Source organism: Marmota flaviventris, chromosome X (genome assembly GCF_047511675.1).
Source record: "Marmota flaviventris isolate mMarFla1 chromosome X, mMarFla1.hap1, whole genome shotgun sequence".
NCBI lineage: Eukaryota > Metazoa > Chordata > Mammalia > Rodentia > Sciuridae > Marmota > Marmota flaviventris.
In genome coordinates this window covers 36,500,913-36,526,630 of record NC_092518.1, presented here as the reverse complement: position 1 = coordinate 36,526,630, position 25,718 = coordinate 36,500,913, and the positions used below count along the sequence as shown (strand labels likewise).

The following is a 25,718-nucleotide window of genomic DNA, read 5'->3' as shown; positions in this document are numbered from 1 at the left end:
TCCATGGAAGAAGCTAAATGCAGAATTTGAGAGCAGGGAGGAAGACTCAGAGACTAATTCCAAGTGAGCAAACTCCCAACTAGTAGCACTCCTTTCTTTCCAAGATGGATGTTTCCATGTTTACTACCTAGAAAAGCATGTTTTAGGATCTGTCACCTGCTTTTAACACCCCTTACATTTTAAATTTAAACATAATAAAATAATCCAATCATTCTGATAAGCTTATTCCATCAATGGCATTCTCTGGCCATATCAATGGCTGCCTTTAACCCTTCTAGCTGCTTTTGCAGGCATTTAGGATGTGCATAATAATTTTTTTTGATTTATCATTTATAGATACTATCTCCTAACTACCTGTTGTGATGATTGAGAATTTAGTGTAATCTTGGTTTTCATTACTACTTGTTCTTTCTGTATGCTCTCAGGATCTGCTCTTTATCTCTGATGTTCTGGAAGTTCATGATAGGGACTTTAATATTTGGAGATAGAGGCTTGCTAAGTTGCCCAGGCTGGCCTTTTATTTGTTATCCTCCTGCCTCAGCCTTCAAGTGTTCATATGTGAATTCAGTGTGGTTACCACTTTGTGGGCTCTTCTACTTTGCAGGCTCTCCCCTTTGTTTCTGAGAATTTTTTTATTAGTTATTTAATAATTTCCTCTGTTCCATTTTCGTTTTTATCTTATGAGAACTCCTATTATTAAGATTTCAGATCTCCCGCATTTGGACATTTTCTGTCTCAAATTTTCTCATTTTCATTAGATGTATTTATCAGAGGATTTCCTCCACTTTGTGTTCCAAACCATCTAATTGCATCATTCTACCACTCTCATATTTTTTAATTCCAAGCACATGTTTTTAGGCCACATATTTCCTTTTTTGTAGTCCTCTGTTCTCTTTTCAGGGGAATAATATATCCTTTTAGCTCACATCTTGCCCTCTGCTCCCTGAACTCTCTGTTTCTCTTGTTCTCCCCCCATCCCACCCCCCATTACTGTTTTGACTTCTGTCCTTAATGTTGGACACTTTGGTTGGGCAGGGGAGTCTTGTTGATTGGTGGGTTTCATTGCACAATCAATCAGTTTCTGAAGCTCCTTCTTCATTGGGGAATCCCCAGAAGCTGAAATCTGGAGATTTCTCTGTAAATATTTACCATATTGAGAGAAGAATCCTATATTTTCCTTTCCCTAGTAGAAAGGAGGATGGGATCAGAGAAGGTAGGAGAGTTTAAACATGGCCACTGATGTTCTGGAAAGAGGAAAGGGGAAGGAAGGGGGCTGAGTGCTCTCAAATTCAGGTTCTTCTCTGTCTCCATTATGCCATCTCTCCATGACTGCAATCTCTGTAGAATTAGTCAAATAGAGCTATCCTTTACTTCCTAAAGGGAGAAACACACTGTGGAAGAAGATACTTGGGGGTCCCTCCATTCTTGCTTTAATTCGAGTTTCCAACAGTCCTTGTTTTCAATGCCACACTTTATCCCTGCCTTTATTGGCACCTGAATGTTGCACTTAGGAGTCTCTTAGGAAATTTGCAGGCCACATGGATTGGTCTCTCAATGATACTTTCCCTTTCATCCCCTGCCAGATAGACACTTTGAGCTCAGTTTCCTTTCCTCTGCTCTACCAAGTCAGTTACCAATCTTCGATTTGCTTTTCACCTTAAAAAATTGTTTTAAGTGGTACTAGGGATTGAACCCAGGGGCACTCTGCTACTGACTTACATTCCCAGCCTTTTTGGCTTTTTAAAAATATTTTGAGACAGAGGCTTGCTAAGTTGCCCAGGTTGGCCTTGAATTTGTTATCCTCCTGCCTCAGCCTTCAAATAGCTGGGATCATAGGCATGTACCACTGCACCCAGCTCATCTTGCAAAAATTTTTGAAATCTCTTTTCCACTTTTATCTGTTCCAGCTATCTTCATCATTGTGTTTCTTCCTTTTTATCCCCACTTTTATTCCTTTACAGGTGAAAAGTAGGATTTGGTGGAAAAGGGAGAAAAATACTTGCGATCAATCCATTATGATTTACTGCAAGTCTGCCCACTTCCCAAAAGCACAGAATTTTTTCAAGAAGCATCCCTTTTATTGAAATATTCTTTGTTCTTTTCTCTCCTTTGCCCCTTGGGGAAATTCCCACATACATCAAGGTCTTCTAAGACAAAACTGAAAAGAAAAACTTGGAGCATTTTACCACATTAGCTAACTCTTTCTTTAAGCCTAGCTCTGGGATTTGGGTAAGATGACATCTTTCATTTCTTGTCAAAAAAAATTTATACATAATTTGTGAGCTACATACAGTTTTTATTTATGGCTTTTGATCCTTCTCAAGTGTAATCTGATTCAGAAATATCCTTTCCAAATGGGCAAATGGTTAGACATATTGAGTCTGACACATTATGAGCTAGACAGGGAAAAGGGCTGGGTAAATATGAGCAAATATCAGTGAGTGGTAAAAAATAATAGAAATAATAGGACTTCCTGTGGTGACTTCCAGAAGTTTTCTGTGAGTTCCAGCACTGTCATCCAGGACAAGTGCAAATTCAGACAGAGACTCAGATAAGAGGGACTCCAGGAAGATCTTCCTAAGGAATTATAATTTTATTTTTGGTACCAGGGATTGAACTCGGGGGTACTTAACCATTGAGCCACATCCCAGCCCTTTTTTGTATTTTAGAGACAGGGTTTTGCTGAGTTGCTCAGGACCTTGCTAAGTTGCTAAGGCTGGCTTTGAACTCATGATTCTACTGTCTCAGCCTCCCAAGCCACTGGGATTACAGGCATGCACTACCACACTTGGCTAGGAATTGTAATTTGAATTGAGAGTTCAGACAAAGGGACCAGAAGACACAACTGCTTTACATTTCTAGGAGCAATCTTGGCATGTTCAGGGAACCAGAAGAAGGCCAGTAGACCTAGAACATTGTAACAAGAAGAGAGTTTTCAGGTGAGAACATGTGATCAGAGAAGTCTGCAGAAGCCAGATTAAGTTGAGTTTGTAAACCCTGATGAGAGTTCAGCTTGTGTTCTAAGTATATTGGGAAGTCATTGGAGGACTTCAAGCAAGAAAGTGATCGAGCAAATCTATGTTACAGAAAGATCACTCTGGTGAAGGATAGTCTATTGCAATATAGATAGAAATAGCAAGACCAAGATGGTAAACTGTTGCTAAAATCCTGGTGAGAGATGATAGTGGCTTGGGATTTGGGAGAAGTGAAAGAGATGGAAAGAAGTAGATAGATCTGTACTATGCTTATGGTAGTAGAACCCACAGAACTGCTTATTGGATTGTATATGAGGAGTAAAGTCTGATGTGATCCTATTTCTAGTTGGTAGTCTTTTGAGTGGTTTCCCAATTACTGAAATTGTACACTTCCAAACTCTAGGATTGTGTAAGTGCCTTGTGTAACTCATGTGGGAATTTACTGACAATTAAATTCTGTACAATACAAACAGATAGAAACAATTATTTCATTGATGATCTCACCCAGTATCCCAGTTTTGTGCCTTTAAATAGCATCTATATAGCTAATGACTTCCACACTTAAATCTTGAAATGGACCTCTTCCTTGAACTTCAGACTCATAGCCCAAATTGCTCACTTCCCATCAAAGTGTAACATAGCCCAAACTGAACTTGGGGTCTTGATTCTCAATGTTTACATCCTGCAGTCTTTCTCATCTCAGTTAAGGTAGTTCTATCTTTTCAGTTGCTCAAGCAAAAGCCTTGAAGTCATCTTGAATTTTTCCTTTCTTACATACTATAGGAATTCCACATTCTAAATACATTCGGAGTTTGTCACTTTTCATTGCCACCACCCTCAGTCTAAGCTACCATTACTCCTTGTGTGGATTACTGCAAGAGACTGCTAGCTGTCCTTCCACTTCCACCTTGACCGCTATATTCTACTCTTAGTATTTCAGTTAATGTCCTCTTTTATAAATGTCTTAGGTCCTATCTTGGTCTGTTCAGGCTGATACAACAGAATACCATAAACTGGGTAGCTTAGAAAAAAAAATATATTTTTTTTTACAGTACAGGAGGCTGGGAAGTCCAAGATCAAGGAGCTCTTACATTAAGTATCTAGAGAAGGACCACTTCCCAGCTTATAGATGGCTCCTTCTTGCTATGTTTTCACATGGCAAAAAGTGCAAAGGAGCTCGCAGTGGTCTCTTCTGTAAGGACACTAACCTCATTCATGAGGTCTCTGTTCTCATGATCTGAACACCTCTCCCCAAATGCCATCTCCTAATATCATCACATTGGTGATTATATTTCAGCATGAGTTTCCAGGGGACATGGTCTTTCAGAACATTGAAGATCCCCTAACTATTCTGTACAATATGGTCCAGTGGCTCTTAGTTTTCCTCAGAATAAAAGTCAAAGGCTCTATATGATCTCCTTCTCTGACTTCAGCTTCTACTCAGAGTGTTAGCAAATGCTTTCTTTAAGGCTCCCTGCTAAAGGAAAGCTTCTCAGAAGATATCTTTAATTGAATGAGTTTTAGTTCTTCCCCCCAAATATACACAAATGAAAGAAATAATGGTCCTACATTTTGGCTACAAATATTTCCATAACCAGAGCATGTCCTTTAAGGAGTTGAAATGATGAGTAAGACAAAATTTAAAGGGTAAAGAGTGGTAGGGGGTGGCAAATTGGAGCTGTATCCCAGAAGCCTTGGCCAAGAAATGTACAGAAAAGAATTACAGAATTCCTGTTCCCCTCCTCAGATCACTCTGTTTATCCCACTTTGTTTAGTTTGATGAGTCTATGTTATATTAAACTATAACATTAATTTGTTGGTGCTGATTTTTATTAGTTTATAAATGTGAGCTATTATTTTCTTACCATGTTTTGAAGATCAAAGAAAAATCTGACTTATTATGAGTATTATTTTAAAGGCAGGTGCCTGGAACAGAGTGCTTAGAAGAATGTCTTAGTGATGTTTGTCATTTACTTCCAAAAATGGTATTACATGATTAATAGATAACTGGCTTTTAAAACTGACATGATTTTTTCAAGTTTAGGATCAGTGGTATTGAGGTATTGTACTAAGAAGTATTTAGACAATGTTTAGGTCATTATAGCAATTGAATTGAAATTATTGTATCTTGATGGCCAAAACAAAGTTAAGGATGAATTTTAGCCAGAGTCCATAATTAAGAAATAGTTGTCACAAAAATATATAAATCATGCAAGTAGTCTAAAAAATATTGGTTATTTTGAACCTAGACATTTATGGTGCATCATAATGATTTGTTAAATTTTTTCAAAATGAAAATGTACTTTTTCTGATTATAAATTTAAAACAATTCACATGATACATAAAAGTGTAAAGAAAAAGCCAAAATCATAATTTCTCTTTCCAGAGATAGCTGTTCTTATGTAAGCCTATTGTTAGAACCAGATTTTTTCTATGCCTTTTAAGATAAATATAAACTTAAAATAGGATCATAACTGTACGTACATTTTATAACTTCCTTTCTGTTCAACAATATACCCAAAACATATTTCTGTGATAGCAAATATGGATCTAAATAAGCCCTTTTAATGGCTATATAACAAATATATTATTTTTTTTTTATTTTTCCCAAAAATGTACTAGTGGTCAAAATTAATCTAGGCTTGTTTTAAAGATTTAAAAGGTATTAAGAAATATAAAGACATTTTATTTTACTAGCATTTGATGCCAACCATTAAACTAAAAAGGCCTTCAAATATTCTTAAGAAAATATAATGAGGATCTTAGTTACTAAGTATGGAAATTTGTTTCTTAGACAACTCTAGCACATGTTTATTGAATACCTACTAAGAACCCGCACTGATCTAGGTGCTAAGAATACTTTGGCAAATTAGATAGGTAAGACCCCTGCTCTCACAGAATTTATATTCTTGAAGATGGTGAGTAGATAATAAACTAATAAAAATAAGAAAAAATATCAGATATTGAAATATACATGAGAATGTAAACTGGCATTTGAATCCTGAATTCTGCAGACTAAGTCAAGTCATTTATTTGCAGGTTTGAAGATAGTGAACATCAAATAAATTATGAGTCATTTTTCTCTGCCCTGAACTGGAGAATGAATCCAATGCCTGAATTGTCAGCCCCATCGTACCTTAAAGAGGTAAATAGCACCTGTTTTTAAAACCAGCTGTGGATACCTCCTTTGCATTTTTTTAATTCATAGCAGTTTTATTCATAATAGCCAAAATTAGAAACAACTCAAATAATATTTATTAATAGGCGCTATCTTGCATTTTTAACATCCTGTATCTTTAAATTATTTTTCAATGTAAAATATCAACATCAGTGCTTTTGGAAAGAGTGTTTATGTGTTTCTTGGTATTTATGTTAAAGGCTAATTCACTTTCCATGCTGAGCAAACATCTGTTCTCTAAGAGCATGACTTTTTTATGCAGCTGAATTTTTTAACCTCAGTTGCATCCAATTATATAGAAAAAGGGATAATAGTTTACAGTTATAAATAGATATAAACACTGTTATCAGAGGATTCTGGTAACATCATTATAAGCCACAAGAGCAAATCTCAAATGGTGCCTGTCTTGAATCCCCAGCATAACTGTGGCTGTACACACAGGTTTGCCATGTGAAACAACAGAAGATGGAGGTACACATTTTATGGCGGGGTCAAATTTAAAATAAAAACTCAGTAGAAAACTGCTTGGTAATGGAAAACAAGTTCATGTGATCAGATGGTGCTCTCAACATTGTGGAATTGTCTGAATTCTCTAAGACCTCTTTGGACCAATTATCTTTAAGGAGTGGGTGAGTGGGTGGTGGTTTGTTTACATTTTAACATGCTCCAGAAATTGATTTTCTTGGGAAAGGCCCTTAATAAAGCAAATGTCATGTGGTTGATACTGTCAGAAAGGAGGCATTTATTCCTGCTGACCAGTTCATTCTGGCCTGAGCTGATCTAGTGCCCCTGGGAGTTCCTTCAGGCATGCAACTACTCTGGAGTTTCAAGGGCAGCCTTGGAACTTCCAGATGGTTGAGGGACAGTGGTGGCCTTTGGAGTTGAACAGAACTGGAGTTGAATTCTGTCACTGTCACTTACTTAGCTGAGTGACTTCGAATCAGGTAAGTTACTTATTTTATTCATTTATAGATTTAATCCTCAGACAAATCAGAATTAAGTGTCCACTCTTAGCAGGTTCTCTGCTTTATGCTGGTGTCCAAAGATAAAGGTCATCATTGCTATCCTTGAGGAACCCACTGCTGATGAGGAATCAGTACACTCATGATTTGGAATATGGATTGATATAGCTGTGTGCGTGCATGTGTGCACATGTGTGTTGCTGGGGGTGGGGAGTTGGAACCCTGGGCCTTGTGCATGCTTGGCAACCGCTCTGCCATTGATCTACATCCCCAGCCCAAGAAGCTGCTTCTAAATCAGGCTAGTGGACAGGAAGTATTCTTGGGGAGGTAATGCTTGACAGTTCAGTGATGAGTAGTAACAGTAGCAAGGTAGGAAAGTGATGTGATATGGAAAAGGCATTCTCAACAGAGCTTTCTGGGACATGGGGCAGACTGATACTTGAAAAGAGCCAGGAGGAATTGGTGTGACTGGAGTGAAGGCACATAGGGAGGAGTGAAGGATGACTGGAGTTGCCTACAAATGGGTGAGGTTTGAATGTTGTCCTGAATATTATCTGGAGACCACTAACAAATATGTATTTTTTCATTTTAATTTTTAAATTAATTATTTTAAAATGATACATATTTATGGGGTACATTGTATTAATTTGATACATGTATATAATATATAATGACAGGGCAGTTAGCATTTCCAAGTCCTTAAACATTTTTTAAAATAAATCACTTATTTATTTTTGCAGTGTTGGGAATCAAACCCAGGGCCTTGTGCATGCAAGGCAAGAGCTCTACCACTGAGCTACATCCCCAGTGCTTAACTAACTAACTAACTAACTAACTAAATAAATAAATAAATAAATTTTATATATATATATATATATATATATATATATATATATATATATATATTATTGGCAAATTTTAAGAAAGAAAGTGACATGATCAGGTGTGCCCTTCACAGGGAGCTTGCTCTGGCAAGGTGGTGGGTAGACTGGAGAAAACAGGTAAAGACAGGCAGATCCATTGTGAGATTTTTTGGCTATTCTGTCATCAGGGAACCCATTAGGAGGCTTTTGATGTCACCATTGTAACAGCAAACACAGCATTTACTGTGTGCCAACCATTGACCTAAGATCTCAAAAACTCTTTGCTTATTTAACCCTCATAGAAACCCTATAAGGTAGGTACTTTTATTATTCCCATTGTAGAGATGAGGAAGTTAGAAAAAGAACAAGTATATGGTAGAGTCAGATTCTTAATTCAGGTCTAGTCTATTGCCAACAATAAAAGAAAAACATTGACTGGGGGTATAGTTCAGTGGTAGAGTGTGTACTCAGAATGCATAAAGCCCTGGGTTCAATCCCCATCACCAAAAAACAAAGTAGTAGAAGAAGAAAAATATCTTTTAAATTATTATTGAAGATACTGGATTCAATGAACCCATATCCAAAATATTACCACAAAAGCAAATTAATACTGTCATTTTCCCTGGTAATCTTTTAAACCTTATCCATGTGAGTATTTAATTTTATATATAAAAATGTTTAGACATAGAATTTGTTTTATTTGTATATATAAAATACTAAAATATGAACAAATTATGTAAAATTATAAAGTAAATTTTTATGTATAAAATTATGAAATAAAAATTTTATATATAAAAATGTTGAATTCAGTTGATGTTCTACCTTTTCATTTAACGTCCTAGTATTCTGTGTTGGTTGTTATCCATTTATTCTATTAGTACCATGTCTAGGTCACTCTACCCTTTTCTGAGCCTGCCCAAATCAGTCCTGGGCCTGACCATTGTGGACCACATTAGTGCATTCCCTAGCTTTCAGGCATCTAGTTGGATTGGCCAATGGGATGCACCAGCAGAAAAGTTGAAGATGGGAAGAGAGAGAAATAATTTCCCTTCCTGCCAGTTATATCCTCCACCTACCAAGATTCATAGATTCTGTGTGGAGATTCTGTCCATATAGCTGTCACTCCAGGTTCCAACATTATGTACCCCTTTAGACCCAGGTAGTTGTAATAGCTCCCTGCTGTTACAACTCTTGGGGACTGGAGAATCCTCTGTTGATTTTCCTAAACACTTCCCACAACTTTGTAAAGTATTGCCAGCCCTCTGTATCCACAAGTTCTGCATTCATGGATTCAACCAACCATGGATAGAAAATATTCAAGAAAAAAAAAAACAAAAAACTGTGCTTGTGCTGAACTCATGCAGGCTTGTTTCCTTGTCATTATTCCCTAAACAATACAGTACAACAACTATTTACACAGCATTTACATTGTGTTAACCACTATAAATCATCCAGAGATGATTTAAAGTGTGTGGGAAGATGTGCAAAGATCTGATACAAATACTGTGTCATTTTATGTAAGAGACTTGAGCTGTCAGTGGATTTTGGTATCTGTGGGAAGTCTGGTAACAAATCCCCCTCAGATACTGAATGATGACTGTAGTCACTTTATTTATTAAGCTTGTCTATTTACGCTGTTTGTGTGTTGTCCTCTATTTCCCTTGGGACCCTCAATGATACATGTACTTATTTTCACTAGTTAGCAAAAACCTTTGTTGTTCCTTGATTTGCTTTCTACTTCTCTCTTCTTTCATTCCACCCAATCCACTATCCAATTCACCTCTGAGATTTCATCTTTTTTTTTTTTTTTGCACAAAAATGTATCATACCACATACATTTATCTGTAGTGTGCTTTTCCTAATCATGGAAAATTCATCTAGCTTAATATGTATAGACCTAAGCCATTGTTTATTAGGTATATATGGATATATAATAATCTGTTAAACACTCTATTAATAGGCATTTTTGTTGTTTTTATGTTTTTGCCTCAAAAATGTGGTATCTTATTACTTTAATTTTTATTTTCCTGATGACTGTTGAATTTGAATGAAATATAATCACTTTTCTATACTACAACCCAGGGTAAGTTACATGTATTTTTCACAACAACCCAGCATGCACATACATAATGAACAAAAGTTTCATGAAAGAATGCTGTTGTAACTACCTATGGCATTATATATGTAGTTAGATTTGTTTTCTTTTTTCCTTTCTCTCTTCCTCCCTTTATCTCTTCCATTGTTTTTTTTCTCTCCTCTCTCCCATCCTCTTTCTTTCTCTTTTGAATGTTGTTTCTGACCCATTAAATTTATTTCCTGACCCACAAAAAGATCACCACCCACACTGGGTTGGAGTCACTTTGCATGGGAGGGTCAAAGATTCACTCTTCCTGCAGTCACTTCTTCCCCATTTTATGACTTACCAACTCTGTCACTGAGACAATTACTGAGCCTCAGGTGCTTTAGAGAGAGAGTGTAGGGCAGAGGTCTGGAACCATAGGGATTTGATTTCAAATGCTTGACTCCATCATCAACTAACTGGGTGACTTGGTACAAGTTAGTCAACCTTTCAGGTTTACCCATCTCAAAAATGGAGATTAGAGTATCTCTCCATTAAGGTTGTTGTAAGGAACTGAGTCAATATACATGAGGCACTTATTGTGATACCTTTCCCATAGTGGGGCTTAAATTAGGTTCTGTCATTGTTTATAAAATGGAAATGCCTTACCTTCCTCATGTCAGGGTAGTTGGCCCTGAGCAGTCCCTTCCAAGGCTAAGATAGTTTTCTGTGCTTAACAGTAAGCGTTAGAACAGTTATAGGCTGAAAATGTCCCATTAGAAAGAGCCTATTCTTTAGCAGCAAGCTCTTCCTAATTGTTACTCATTTATGGTGAGACGAATTTTACTCATATGGTCCCATCAGTTCTGCTTACTGAGCCTAGAAAGATATCAGTCTGCCAGAGACATTTGGAAGGGACCACTGTGTGTGTGTGCATGTGTGTGTGTGTGTGTGTGTGTGTGTGTGTGTGTGTCTATAAAGTTGTTGTTGGACACAATACCTTTATTTTATTTATTTATTTTTATGTGGTGCTAAGGATTGAACCCAGGACCTTGCTAGGTGAGTGCTGTACCACTGAGCCACAACCCTAGCCCAACCACTTTTTTTAGATCAATTAAAAAGAACTGAAAACAAGTATCAAATGCTACCCAATCAATATAACCCATAATGAGAACTTAATCAGATTCCAAAGCACTCTGGTATTGCTAAGCTTGTCATTGTTTCATCAAGAGGATATAAGATAGCTTGGGAATGTTATGAGTGAATCTATAATCTCATGTAAAAATACTTAGTTATGAATGGGTCAAGCACAGTGTCACATAGTTCATACAGTAGAATTGGTAGTGAAGAATATAGTATCTACTGAACCATTTAAGTATGCTTAAATGTTAATATCTAATAATGCCTCCAGATAGTTGTGGATCAGATCTTGTCACAGGTTGGGTTCTCCAGAGAGCAGGTGGAGCCTAACATGCAGATGTTTACTTGAAAGTATCCTTGGAATCAACTCCTATGGAAAGTAGGGGAAAGAATCAGGAGTGAGCAGAGGGAGAAGTTGAGGTATAGTATATACCTAAAGACAGCTTGTCTGACCCACAGAGAGCTCTGGAGCTAGAATCATCTTTCAGAGTTATCCTGAGTTGGGCCAAACTAGCCTGGTCTTTTTTTTTTTTTTTTTTTTGCATGTGTGTGGTACTGGGGGTACTCTACCAACTGAGCTATATCCCCAGCCCCTGGCCTTTAAAAAAAATTCTGTGAGTTGGTTCAAGAAAAGAAATAACCTTAGACAATATGGCTCTTTGCAACCAAGACATCTTTGTAGTTGAGGTAATCCTTTCAGGGGAATCCCTGTCCTTCCTCAGGACTTAGGCCACCAAGTGCTTCCTCAAGGAGATTCTAGATGGCACATCACAGCTTAGTAACCAGCCACTCTTGAAGCCCCTGTTGGTTGTTTTTGGTGTCAGTTGGGAGCCTAGTAGTATGAGCCAGCCTCCTCCATTGTTGTCAGATCTTCCATGCATGGCAGGGAACTAATAGGAGAGTGATTATGCCACAATAGGCCATGGAGGGATTAGACCAGATTTGCCAGTCCCTGGGCCTGGTTGGGCAGAAAAAACCTCTCACTTATACTTTAAGGAATCACCAACATTTGGGGAGTCTGCCCTAGTCAAAAATGACATGTGGAGTTTCAAGGCAAGATTCACCAGGTTGTGGCAGTGTCCTAGCCCTGAGTACAAAGTGATGAGATTAAAGATCTTCTGAGAATAAGGAGTAACAGGCTGAGTTTCTGTGTGGAAGCAGGGCGTAGGTGGAGGCCTGGGATTGGAAAGCCACACATTTTGTCCATTGTATGAGATGGATAGGCTGACAGTGGCTAAAGTTCCAGAAATGACATCAAAAATGACATGGGCAGCTCTCTAGAAGTTTCACTCAGAACTCATAGATTTACTCATGGGCTGAATGTTTTCCTCAGTATGACCTCTTCCCTGTACCAAAGAACACACTGAGAAATGAAAAAGGACTTCTTGAGTGATGAAAGATGAGTGTTAGATTCAACATATTCTGCCTGCATCAGGTGTTAATGGATAGGATTAATGTTTAGGTAAGGATCTAGAGCACCTTCATAGTACATGGAGTGGGCTGGGAGAGGACAGAAACCAGGAACAGGACCAGGGTTTGTCTAACCTGAGGCTGAGTAGAGAGGTGGTTTGGTACACAGATATGGGATCAAAAGGAGTTGGGTATCAGGGAATTCCAGAAGGGCATATCTCCAAAATAGCACTGTGATAGGAATCTAGAAGTTAGCACCATTCAGCAATCAGAGGGAGCCTGTCGATAGACTCTCAAGCTTTCATCCTCACCAAGGATTGAGCATGATGAGTCCCTGTTCCAGTGAGGTAACACCAGGAAATGCACACAGCTCAAAGGGGTCATGGAGATGATTTGATGAAATAGGGTGGAACACTCAGAGAGTAGCAATGGTAGAAAGCTTTTAGCCTGCTTAGGACTGGGAAAGCAGGCAGGGACCAGCATTACTAGAGCCTAGCAAAGGATTTGGAGCAGTAGTTGGAGAACATAATCATTGCACTACTGCTACTGTAGCCACCACCAAATCGAGGGCCAAAAGGGAAGGAGCAGGGCAAGGAGGAGGAAAGTCAGTGTGACATCTCTCTTCTCTTACTCACTCCCTATCCCCCATCTCCTGACACCACCTCCCATTAGTTGAACCCTAGAAGCCAGAAATTAAGGAAGCTGATGTAATTCACATAGGTCATCCTCCCAGGGCAAGGAGCAGGGTGAAGTCTCTTGAGTGATAAATGGAGAATTACCCAGCTCAATCTGTTACCAGAGTAAAGACCTTATCTCAGGAGAACAAGCCCCATAGCCTAGCCAGGGTATAAAGCCAGACCAGACTAATAAATAGCTCCTGGAGCTTGGTCTACTGGATGTCAGGACCAGTGCTCAGATGTAGCTTCCCTACATGTGATAGTCATATGGCCTCAGATAATAGAAGTGGATTCCAGTAGCAAACAAACAAAATGTAAAGAGAACTATGTTATAGCTAATCTATCTTTGATTAGTCCTGCTGCCCTTTGGTAACAGATGTTTTGTTTTTGTTTTTTTCCTGCATAGATGGATATTGGCTGTGGCCTACATCCAGTGGCCTATAGCCTGGATTCTTGGGGGTGGGGGATATTCCTTGGTCATCACTCTGTCTGGCCCCTCAACAGCCCATGGAGCTGTAATTTACCTCTCACTCCATTATGTGACTATCTGTGGTGTCAGCATGTTGCCCTGGTGCTATCACAGCCTGGAGACCCCATTCCCATTCTATTGTGCTTGCTCGCAGATGGTAGCTATAAAGCTGGCAGAATAGGTCCCACTGTTTTGAGCCTGTCTGGTTAATCTCAGAAGTCACGTTTTAAAAAAATAACACTAAATTGGTTCTCATATAAACTTTATAACTTGCACTGTATGACTGGTGTCTTATCTTGTGACATTTCTGAGAAAAATTGGACATGGCTTCATTTTACAAGCACTATAACTGCAAAAGTATTAGCAGTTGGCTCTAAAGCTCCCTCTTTCACACAACAGGATAATATATGGCCTTGACAGTGGGAAGTAGTGGGTGATTGGGTACACCTTGGGATAAATCTTTGGACATCCTACTTGTGGAGGATCTCCTTTTGGCATTTAGAGCACTGAATGCCCTGTGACATTTTATTATCCTAACATCTTGCCCAAATAAATATCATTCCTAATTTATACATTGGAAGCTAAGACTCAAGAGGCATTCCTAAAAGTAAGGCATATATAGTTAGGGGCTAGTGCCAACTTTTAAAATGAGAAGTTATTTGTAGTATTTGTGATTGAATTTAAGAATTGAAATAAAAGGTTATTATCCATTTTCATTAGATTGAAAAAAGTAACTGGTAAACACATACTGACTACCTAACATAGAGCAATAACCTAGTTGGAGATGCTGTTTCTGGAATCTAATATGATCTGAAGCATTGGAACATTAGGCTAAAGCTCAAAAATTCCATGTTTCCTTGAAAACTTACTTTACCTGTAATGTACTTCTAAGGAAGGTTTTCTTATTTATAATTGACAGCTTTCTTAGCTACACTTACATGTAAATGACATCTGTTGAAGCTTTGTCTAGGGCATAGGGAAGTGAAGGTGAAAAATTGCTATTGCCCATGATAAGACAGAAAATTATTAGCAAATTTTTTGTTGTTTTAAATTTTCTTTCTTTTTTTAAAGCTGTAGATTGACACAATACCTTTACTTTATTTATTTCAATGTGGTGCTAAGGATTGAACCCAGTGCGTCACATGTGCTAGGCAAGCACTCTTCCACTGAGCTATACCCCAGCCCAATCTTTTGGTTTTATATATGAGCTTTTCCTTATGTTACCAGAATGCTCTTGATTATCTCAAGAAGTATTTGCAAGATCCCCTTCCCAAAATGAATTTTAATTTGCTTTGTTAAAATTTAATTGCTTTTATATTTTTGTACCTAATTTGATTATTTCTAAGGTCATGTCACCCTTATTAGAAGGAAGGAGTCCAAGAAAACCATAATTTTGATTTCATATATACTACTATTGGACTTTTCTACAATACATAGATATTTTCCATAGAAACATTCTTTTCCAAGCTAGTAGAAGGGAGTAACATGATGAAGTCACTAACATGACTCTATCAGCCTTGCAGTTGGGAAGAATAAAAATAACCTTGTTTCAGTGAAGCGTGGAATTTAATTGGCTCCCGATCTTTTCCCCTCATGCATCTGGTGGCCAGTACTACAGTAGAAAAATTTGAAACTAAAAGAAGACATAATCCAATTAAATTTCCTTTTAAAAATGTCAAAGCAAATAAATCCAGGGCCTATTAGCTCACACACAGCTTTGCTATTCTCACTGGGCAGCTGCTGTTTACTGGGTTTTCATCCAGTGCCATCTTTGCTTCCCATTTCAAGGGTGTATGATTTTTTACAGATCGACAGCTACAGTTTTTTACCATTGATGAACGAGTAATTTATTGCCAACTTCTTTGACATCTTAAGTGGTTCTAGTGACAGCCAGCTTGGAATATGTCATAGGACCCTCTCAGAGATGATGATTCCCAGTCATTTTAGAATCACAATTTTATATCATTGAATGTCATTCTGTATTTCATAGTTTTTCCCTCTTCCAGAAAATGCTATGTGGCACATATTATTCAATACTCCAAATTACATTAAATTTTGTTCTGAGATTTGGGGACTGTCTGGAAGTCACATTGGAGACTCTGGATTCACCGTCAGTTTGCCAGAAAGTTGCTTTGTTCCAAGCTCTGCTGTAACTTTCATAGGCATGCCCTTAAATATTTATTTATTTATTTATTTATTTATTTATGATACTGGGGTTTGAACCCAGAGACACTTAACCACTGAGCCACATTCCCAGCCCTGTTTTATTTTTTATTTTGAGACAGAGTCTTGATAAGTTGCTGAGTCTGGCTTTGAACTCACAGTCCTCCTGCTGCAGCCTCCTGATCCACTGGAATTACAGGCATATGCAACTGTTGCCTGAGGAATAGTTGCACATGTGTGTACTCATGTAAATCACCATCAAGTCACTGGGATTACAAGTGTGCACACCATGCCTGGCAACATGCTCTTAATTTTGATACATGCAAAATTGCTTAGTGTCTTCATCTGATTTCCTCTAGAAGCAATGTTGAAGACAAGGATTTGAGCTTATACAGTTTTGCAGGAAAGAACCATTAGGAAGGGATTAGAAGTACTGAGAAAGTGAAGGGAGGGAGCTACTTAAAGGGCACATTATCAAACCAGTTATAAGTGTGGATGACTGGAGTTTAGGGCTGCTAGGAAATGCTGGGATCCAGCAGCCAACATATTCCTCAGAGTTATCCCATCCAAAGTGCAAAGGAGCTGCAGTATTCATCTGTCAACTCACTTCAGTCATTGGTTGAGGACTGCTCTCAAAGTGGGGGAAAGAAAATAATTCCCTGGCACTTTTGGCTTGTCCCACAGGCAGTCAGAGTGGGCCTCAGAGGCCAAGTAGAATCTCAACGCCAAAGGAACACTGGAGTATGACCAAGTGGAAAGTGTAAGAGGGTAGGAAGGAGCACTGGCAGAGCCTATGACACATAGATTTCAAACCCATATCAACAAGGGCCTGTCTTGCAGAGACGGAAGGAGGCTCATCTTCATCTGGAATGGGAGGGATCAACTTCTATGGATGAATCCCCCTGTTGTAGAATTACCCACTTAAGTGTTATTCCCACTTAACTTACATGCATGGGATATGATGTAGCTCAGTGGTAGAGTGCTTGCCTAGAATGCACAAGGTCCAGATTCAGTCTCAATCAAAAACAAATAAAATCTTACATGCACTTCTGGGAAAACCACGTGATCTGGAGTTTTCTTTGCATTTTATAGTGTAGGATGAATAAAAGGTCAGTATTTTAACTCACTGCCTAGATTTTCATAAGGTTTGTATAATGTTTGGAACACTTACAGATTTATTAGAAAGATCAACACTGATAGCTGGTAGTTTGGGGATATATACATGCATAGATACACACATACACATATGTATGTGTTTTTTTTTGTTTTTTTTTTTTTTTTTTTGTGTGTGTGTATTTGACAGGACTGGGAATTGAACTCAGGTGCTCTACCTCTAAGTTATATCCTTAAACTCTATCTCTGAGCTACATCCCCCTGTTTATTTTATTCTTGAGACAAGGTCTTGCTAAGTTAAGGCTGACCTTGAACCTGGGATCCTTCAGCCTCAGCTTCCCAAGTCTCTGAGATAATAGGTAGCTTGTACCACCACACCACTCCTGGCAGGGTTTTATTATGTTGCCCAAATCCTCTTTATTTTTACAAAGGGACCAGCCATGCAATTCCTTTAGGTAGATCCAATTATAGGCAAAATTATGAAAAAGGTACATTTCCTTCTACTTTATTGATGTCCTACTCCATTGCCTGAGCCTCTGAAAACTCCCTGTTTTACTGTAATTTTGGGTAGCCTGAGGGCATCTCCCTAAAATTGGGGGTTGGCAGTGGATGGATCCTGGGTTCCTGAAGCACTATAAATGTGTCTATGGCATTTATCAAATATTTGAGACAGAAAAAGTCACTCCCATCTAGAAACTGGAGAACAGTGAGAAAGGGAAAAATGATCAAGTGAAGTGATATTGATTCTAAACAAAGAGTATAGTGGAGCTAGAGTAGTCAGGAAGGCTTTCAGGGTGCTATAGGGAGCAGTCAGGATTTAAAGAAATAAACTATTATCTTAAACTACCCTTAATTTCAAACCTCCTAGGTCTTTACTTGAGTTTTATTTTGTCCAAGTCTGACTTATTGCTAATAAATTTGATTCTCATTTCCAACTCCTGAGTTATTATTCCAGTATAAGTTCTTCTATTTCTTCTCTTTTATTATTAGCATGTAAATCATGATTCCATGTTAAAAAAATCCACTTTTACTAACAAGTTCTGAGGAGGATCCTTTAGTACTGACTTATTTCATAAGAGGATACATTCCTTGAATAGCTCCATCATAATTAAATGAGTTATATGTGTTTTATTCATTTTATATTCAAAACTTTATAAAATACCTATCAGGAGATAGCAATTTTGAGTCTGGATGTTTGTACCATTCCCCTATAATAAGATTAAACTAGAAAATACCACTTCAGAGCAAAAATTGCCCTAAATTTTGTAATCAGCTTTTTGAGAATGTGTTCAATAGGAGTTGAATGTCTTGATCTCAGCCTTCATTGATTAAAATTATTGCTTAATATGTTCACAATGGTTCACTACTTTTTGGTGTGAGGAAGCCCATTTCATTAAGTTCCATATGATATGAATTACACAAAACACCCTTTAGAAAGAATTTAGAAGGGTCATTTCCTTCTTTACATTGCCAGTTGTTGGATTGGGCTCAGTCTCTGAGAGGCGGCATTCTTGAGAGAAAAAAAAAAGTTTCAATTCAAGAATATTGTTTTCTACTTAACTTTTTTTTGCTGAAAATGACAGAACCAAATGTAGCTATGTGGGATGGGGGTTAGCTACTTCTGAACAGGCCCACTCCATTGCTGTCTTGGTGGGCAGCCTAGTAGATAAGCATAGCTCTAGAGCCTCACAGCCAGGGATAGGATCTAAGCTTCTCCACTGACTGATGGTTTGGTTTTAGATAAGCTATTTCGTCCTTCTATGACTTGTTTCTCTCTTTTATAAATAGGCATCATAATATCATCTTCCTCTTGGGGACTTTCTGTGATGATTAAACAATGGGATTCATGTAAAACACTTAAAAGAGCTTCTATCATATACTAAATATCCAATAAATGTCTTATTATTAGTACTAGATATTGAGAAGATTCCTATAACCCTGCAAAAATATTCAACTAGTTCATCATCATAAATCATCTCTTAAATTAAGATTTGGGGCTTTAAAGAGGCCAGTACTTGGGGTTCTTATTCCACATCGATATTATCAATTGCCATAATTTTACAGATCACTCATATGCCAGTGACTTCCACATCTTTGTATAGTCTGGATGTGAGCTGTATACTCTAGAGAACTGTATTTCCAGGTGTTTACCAGAATCTTTACTGTGATGTCCTATAGGAACTTGAAATAAAAATGTCCAAAATTGAACATACTGCCTCCCTCTGATCCTTATTTCTCCACTGAAATTTCTTTTAACTCTTTTTCTTCCTGCTTTCCTTATTTTATTCATGCTATTGCTCTGGGTTGCATATTTCCCCTGCCCCAAAATTCATATCTACCCTCAGAATGTGACCTTATTTGGAAATAGGATCATTGTAGATATCATCCATTAAAATGAGGTTATACTGGATTAGGGTAGACTGTCAATCCAATGATTGGAGTCCTCATAAGATAGCCACATAAAGAATAGAGACATATAAAAAACACCATGTGAACACAGAAGCAGAGAACTGTCTCAGCAAGTCAAGGAACTCCAAAGATGATTGACAACCTCTACAAGCTAGGGGAGGTGCACGGGCCTATCCTGCTGACACCTTGGTTTTAGATTACTGGCCTCCTAAACTGGGAAAGAATCAATTTCTGTTTATTTAAGCCACCCAGGTTATTGTAATTTATTACCACAGCCCTAGGAAACTAATATGGACACTGTCAACTATTACTAAATTTAGAATTATTTTTATTGGTTCTTTTTAGTTATACATGATAGTAGAATCTATTTTGACATAATTATAAAAGCATGGAATACATATTCTTCTAATTTAGTCCCTAGTATGTCTAATTCTCCTTCCTTTCCAATAACTCTGTTCCCTTCCATTTATTGATTGTTCTGTCATGTATCCAGTTATTTTTAATTAATTTCTTATGTATGTACATAATAGGTTCATGGTGGTATATATGTACATAGGAAAGTTATGTCAGGTTCATTCTCCTCCATTCCCCTTTGCCTACTCCACTGAACTTTTATTCTTGCCCCTCCCCACTTATTGTTCATTAGCTTCCACATATCAGAGCAATGTTTCAGCCTTTAGTTTTTGGGGATTGGTTTATTTCACTTAGCATGATAATCTCCAGATCCATCCATTTACTGGCAAATGTCATAAAGTCATTCTTCTTTATGGCTGAGTAATACTCTGTTGTGTATATGTATCACATTTTATTTATCCATTCATCTGTTGAAGGGCACCTAAGTCTGTTCCATAGCTTAGCTATTGTGAATTGTGTTGCTATTTTAAATCCTTTTCATATATACCAAGGAGTGGGATAACTGGATCAAATAGTGGTTCCATTCCTAGTTTTTGTAGGAATCTTTATGTTCCTTTCCAGAGTAGTTTTTTAATTAAAAACAGGTGAAAACCTGTGTGGCAATCCTTTCTTGCCTCCTCATAGCTGTGGCATTTCTTGGATTACAGCTACATAATCCCAATCTCTGCCTTTGTCATCATATGTCATTCTCCCCTTGTGTCTTGTGGCCATCTTCTTTTAAGGACTCCAGTCTTATTGCAATAATGCTCTACCCTACTCCAATATGACCTCATCTTCCTCATCTTAATCTACCTAATTACATCTTCAAAAACCTGATTTCCAAATAAAGTCACTCTCTAAGATATGGAGGGTCAGGACCTCAACATATCTTTGTGTGGGGGTACATTATTCAAACCATATTACTACCCCTTTCTTTTATCACCATTTCAAATCTTACCTTCTTATTATTCTGTGTTTTCCTGCAGTAGAATCTTTCACACATAGCCCCTTTTCTCCAGCCCAGCTTCACCTGTTCTGGTTTATGGTGCAGTCATCTTTCCTCAGGACTGTCACAGTCACCATCAAATTGGCTTCTCTATTTCATTTTACTCGCCATACACCCAACAAGTTATCTAATCAGTTTCTAATCAGATTCCTGCTGTTCCTCTGGAAAAGACCAACCAGTAGCTTCCTCTCTTCACAGTCTCAAGTATGAACTATCACAAAAGGCCCTTACAGACCACACTGGGCTACTCATTCTTTCTTGAAAATAGATATTGAGGTCTTTAGGCCTTTGCTTATTTTATTCCCTATGCCTGGAGCACCCTTCAGTGCTTTAACCCCCTGCAGACATGTTCCTCATCCCATAAGGCCCAACTGAAACCTTGCTGACTCAGTGTGCTTCCAGAATTCCATCACATAGACTTATTGAGCTTCTCCCCGTGTTTCTGTGACACCTTGTGACTGTGGACACTAATGTAACACCGGTAGAGATTTAAAACCTTTTTGTAGGCTAGGACTGTGGCTCAGTGGTAGAGCACTTGCCTAGCATGCACCTGGCCCTCAGTTCTATCCCTAGCACTACAAGAAACAAAACGAAAGAAGAAATAGAACATTTTATATAATACAATTAACCTTGATAATAGAAATATAAGCAACTGCAGTTATGGACTTTCCCTCTGTTGATATTAATATTAATTGACCATTGTAGCATATGTAAAAGTTTTCACATATATATACACATACACATACAGTTATATGTCACTTAATGATAGGGATATATTTTGAGAAATGCATCATTAGGTGATTTTACTGTTGAATGAGAATCCTAAGAGTATGCTTTACACAAACTTAGATGTTACTGCTAGTATATTCCTGGGCCATATGCTGTTTGTGTATGTGTGTGTATACATACAGTATAGCCTATTACTCTAGAGCCCTAATGAATAAAGTGATATGAGATTAAATCAAGCACAAAAGAAAATAATGAAATTAAGAGGCATGGTAAACACAAGATATGAGGCCACCATAGCATAACATGGTACATTGTTTTATAGTAAACTTTTAAGTAGAAGGAGTACACTCTAATGATTAAAATTTTAGTAAATGCATAAGCCAGCAACATGGTCATTTATTATCATTATCCAACACTATATACTAACTGTACATACTTATGTACATTAGTGTATGTGCTATACCTTTATCTGACTGGCAGCAAACTAGGTTTGTTTAAACCAGCATCACAAATGTATGAGTAATGTGTTGTGTCACAATATCATGACAGCTATGACTTTACTATGCAGTAGGAGTTTTTCAGCTCCATTATAATCTTATGGGATCACTGTCAGATATGCAGTACATCATTGGCAAAAACACTGTTATGTAGCACATGACTGTATATATAAGGTAGCTTATCCCTAAAAGGATACTGTGAGTGATCCAGTGCTCTTTTAACAGCTTATTGAAGAAATGGGACCCAGGCTGCCAGTATAGCTACCAGTTTGAATTTTAAAAATTGAATTCTTAAGGCTAGGGATGTAGCTCAGTTTTAGAGTGTTCACCTAGCATGCACAAGGCCCTGGGCTCAATTCCCAGCAACATTTAAAAATAAACAGGAAAAAAGTTGAGTTCTTAATAAAGTATAGCAGAGCCATGACTACAGTAGTGCTGCCTAACAAACAACTCCCAAAATTTTAGTGGTTCACAAGACATGTTTATTTTTCTTGCCCATGGGCCTATAAGTCAGGTGAGCTTGGATGGCTGTAACTGGGCTGAGCTCCAGGTTGCAAGTAGGCCTGGTTTTCTATAGAGCCAGCAGTATCCAGGGCCATGCTCTTTTCATGGTGGTAGCAAAAGTATAACAGGCCAGCACTAAAAGTGCGCAAGCCACAGCCATTCATGTAGCCAAGCCCATATCAAAGGGACAGGAAAACATTCCTCCTCTTCTGTGGGAGGGTCTGCAGTCACATGGCAGAGTGTGGACCTTTTTAATTCTAAGAGAGGCAGCAAGTGAAGGATCAAGATACAGAAGTTAGGATTGGGGATGTAGCTGAGTGGTAGAGCATTTGCCTAGTATGCACAAAACCCTGGATTCAACCCCAGCACTGGAAGAAAAAAGAGAGAGAAAGAGGAAATAATCTAATATACTAAAGTCCTCATGATCCTGAAGTGGACAGCAAAGAATTATGTTTTGAAAATAAACTGTTTACCAAATGGCAAGAAACAATTTGATGTTGAATTTTCAAAACTGTGTTTTGAAATGTGGCTCTAATTATATCCATCTTTGTTTTTTCCTAGAAATGTGAAGATGTTTGGCTCGGAATGCCATCACCTATTCCTGTGAAATTCATTAGATACTTAGACCTTTTGAGGGATGTGTTTGGCTTAGAGGAGGAGGAACCATGAGACACTTTGAATCAACTTCCTTTGATGTACCTCTCTAATTTTGCCAAGTTTATTTTAGTAGATATAATTTTATTAAATGCAAAAAGAAACAAGGTTCATATTGAATAGAAATCTATAAAGCACAATTAATCTTTTGTCATTTTAGTTTTTCAGAGCATCATATTATATTACTAATGTACCAGCACTATTAAAAATGCCATTTAAAGAAATGTTGAACATTTTTATCATATGTATGATTTATGAATACCAAAGAATCTTATGATAATTTTTCCATCCAATGTATTTTGATTTATTGCAATATAAAAATAAAATAGTTTTTGACAGCTATATATGACAATTTAAAATCAAATTATATCAGAGCAATAAGTTGTGATTCCATTAAACATTTTTAAATCTTTTTGACATGTGTTTATTACTTATATAATTAAGTTTTATAGCAACTCACCTCATCAAAATAAGTCTTAAACCTCTCTAGAGTGAATGTATTTATTTTCTGAAATTAGTAAAGTTATGTGAAGAAAAGGAACCTCCTCCCTGCCAGCACACACACATTTGGGTGAAAAATTGAAACATATGCAGTGTTTGTATTTTTAATGCCCTTTTTGAATCTAAAGTCAGCTTGTTAGCTTAGGAATATATGCATGTGTATATAATTATAGTATGACCAAAAGTGTATTATGTCTAAAATATTTAAGGATGTGAATGCTGAAGATTTCAAGGATTTGTTTTGGTTTATTTTACATACATACCAACAGCCCCCAGGCCCAGACGTTTAAATATTCTAAAACTACATCTCCCTGGTTCTATGTTTATTTTTCTTCAGCAGAATTCTTGTGATAGAGTCTACATTTGATTAAAACTCATGGCCATAGACTTCTGGGAACTTAGTATTAGAAATCTTCTGCAGTCTACCTGAATCCTCATTGTTGCATGCTGGGTATCATAAATCCATTTGCTCAGTGTTCTCAGAGATGGCACAACCCTGTCAGGAAAGGACTGCACCAGTCACCTTTCAGTAGCTACTCTGAGGAGAGGATGAGATGCTGATGACATTTCAGGGACCCCGCCTGTCTCCTTATTCTTTCATTCCACATTTGTAGCATCTTGCCTAGAAGTGAGCTGGCTTCTTGGCACTCAGGTGGACCAATTTTGCTCAACAACAATGGATTTTTCATCTTTTTAAAAAACTGAGCTAATCAATAGATGGCTTTTCTATACAAGCCATCTAGGATAATTAATTACACATGTACCATTGTTAAAATAGACTCCACAGAACTTCTAATAAACCAGTATATTCAATTAAGATACTAGAAGCATCTACCCATAAACCCTAATTTTGACTGTGAGTTCTGTCCCAGGATTTTTATATTTTTCGAAGACAACTGACAGTGCCAAGCCATTTTGTCACTTTAAGATTTTCTATTCCCCAGAGAGCAAGCTTTTAGAATGATGACACTTTCCTGGAACTTTTCAAGCTGACACATTTGTCACTTACCTATTCAACTCTTAACTTGGTTATCTTTTCCTCAGGAGTTGAGATATATAGATAATTTAGCCTTTATACCAGCTTGTAATTACTTCATTTGAGAAGCAGAAGGAGAAAAGAAAGGGAAGGAAACCAAAGAGAACACTCCTGAGTTTGGGGGGTAACAACTGCTTATTCTCTTGCATAGATGTGTATTATTGCCTTGATCATTCCTAGTTCAAGCCCACAAAACAATGAAATAGCCATTATAGGAATCATGCCGATAAACATGATACATTGCAGCCATACAGACACTTTAAATAATTATTCTTTTTATAACTAAGCCATATACTGAAGGAGATTTATAATTTAGAGATAATATCCCCATTAGTAAAGTTTATGACCCAATAAACAGCTCCCACTAGTTAATAAATGCCAAAGCCATAAAAACAAAGACTATTAATGTAATAGAATTTCTGTACCTCCCTCTCTTGCTGGTGGTCTGAAGATACTGAAGGGACATGCTATCTTAGGAAAAACATTTATTCTCCTTATGTAAATATCAATGAATTGTCTTATAATCCATCTGGAAAGCTCCCAGCTCCACTTGGTTCCAGGTGGTCCCCAAATTCTGCTTAGGTTTCAAGCAGAGATAACTGGTTGTCAGCACAAAGAAACCCTGTGACTCAAATCTTTGGGGGAGGTGGGGAGAAGGGCTGGGATCTCTGCCTCTTCCCTCTGAAAAAGAGAAAACCTTAACTATTGTCATTGTTCCAAGGTAATAATTTGGAAAGAAGTTTCACACCTTTGCATAGACTTATATTTTTAGCTCCTGACATTTTCTCATTTTAATGGAAAAGTTGAGTGCTGCCTATGGCTGTCTGGGTGGGTTGAAGGTTAATATAGGCAAACTTTTGTCCCAAGAACTAATTGTTTGTTAGTATTCTCCGAACTGTGGAAATGATTGATAAAGTCATATGAAAGCACAAATCAAGTCAGGTCTTTTCATTACAAAACAGATTAAAAGCCATTGAAGT

General features: G+C 37.5%; 1 protein-coding gene across 1 annotated transcript in view; it reads left to right on the top strand.

Annotated features, from left to right (window-relative positions):
* Efhc2 (EF-hand domain containing 2) overlaps window positions 1-23,389 on the top strand; it is a 146,112-nt gene extending 122,723 nt beyond the window's left edge. The window contains exons 14-15 of the mRNA XM_027927318.2: window positions 6,015-6,120; window positions 23,109-23,389. Coding sequence (XP_027783119.2) covers window positions 6,015-6,120; window positions 23,109-23,216 — 214 coding nt within the window. The 3' untranslated portion in view covers window positions 23,217-23,389. The remainder of the gene's footprint in view (window positions 1-6,014; window positions 6,121-23,108) is intronic.
* The last annotated feature ends 2,329 nt before the right edge of the window (window positions 23,390-25,718 follow it).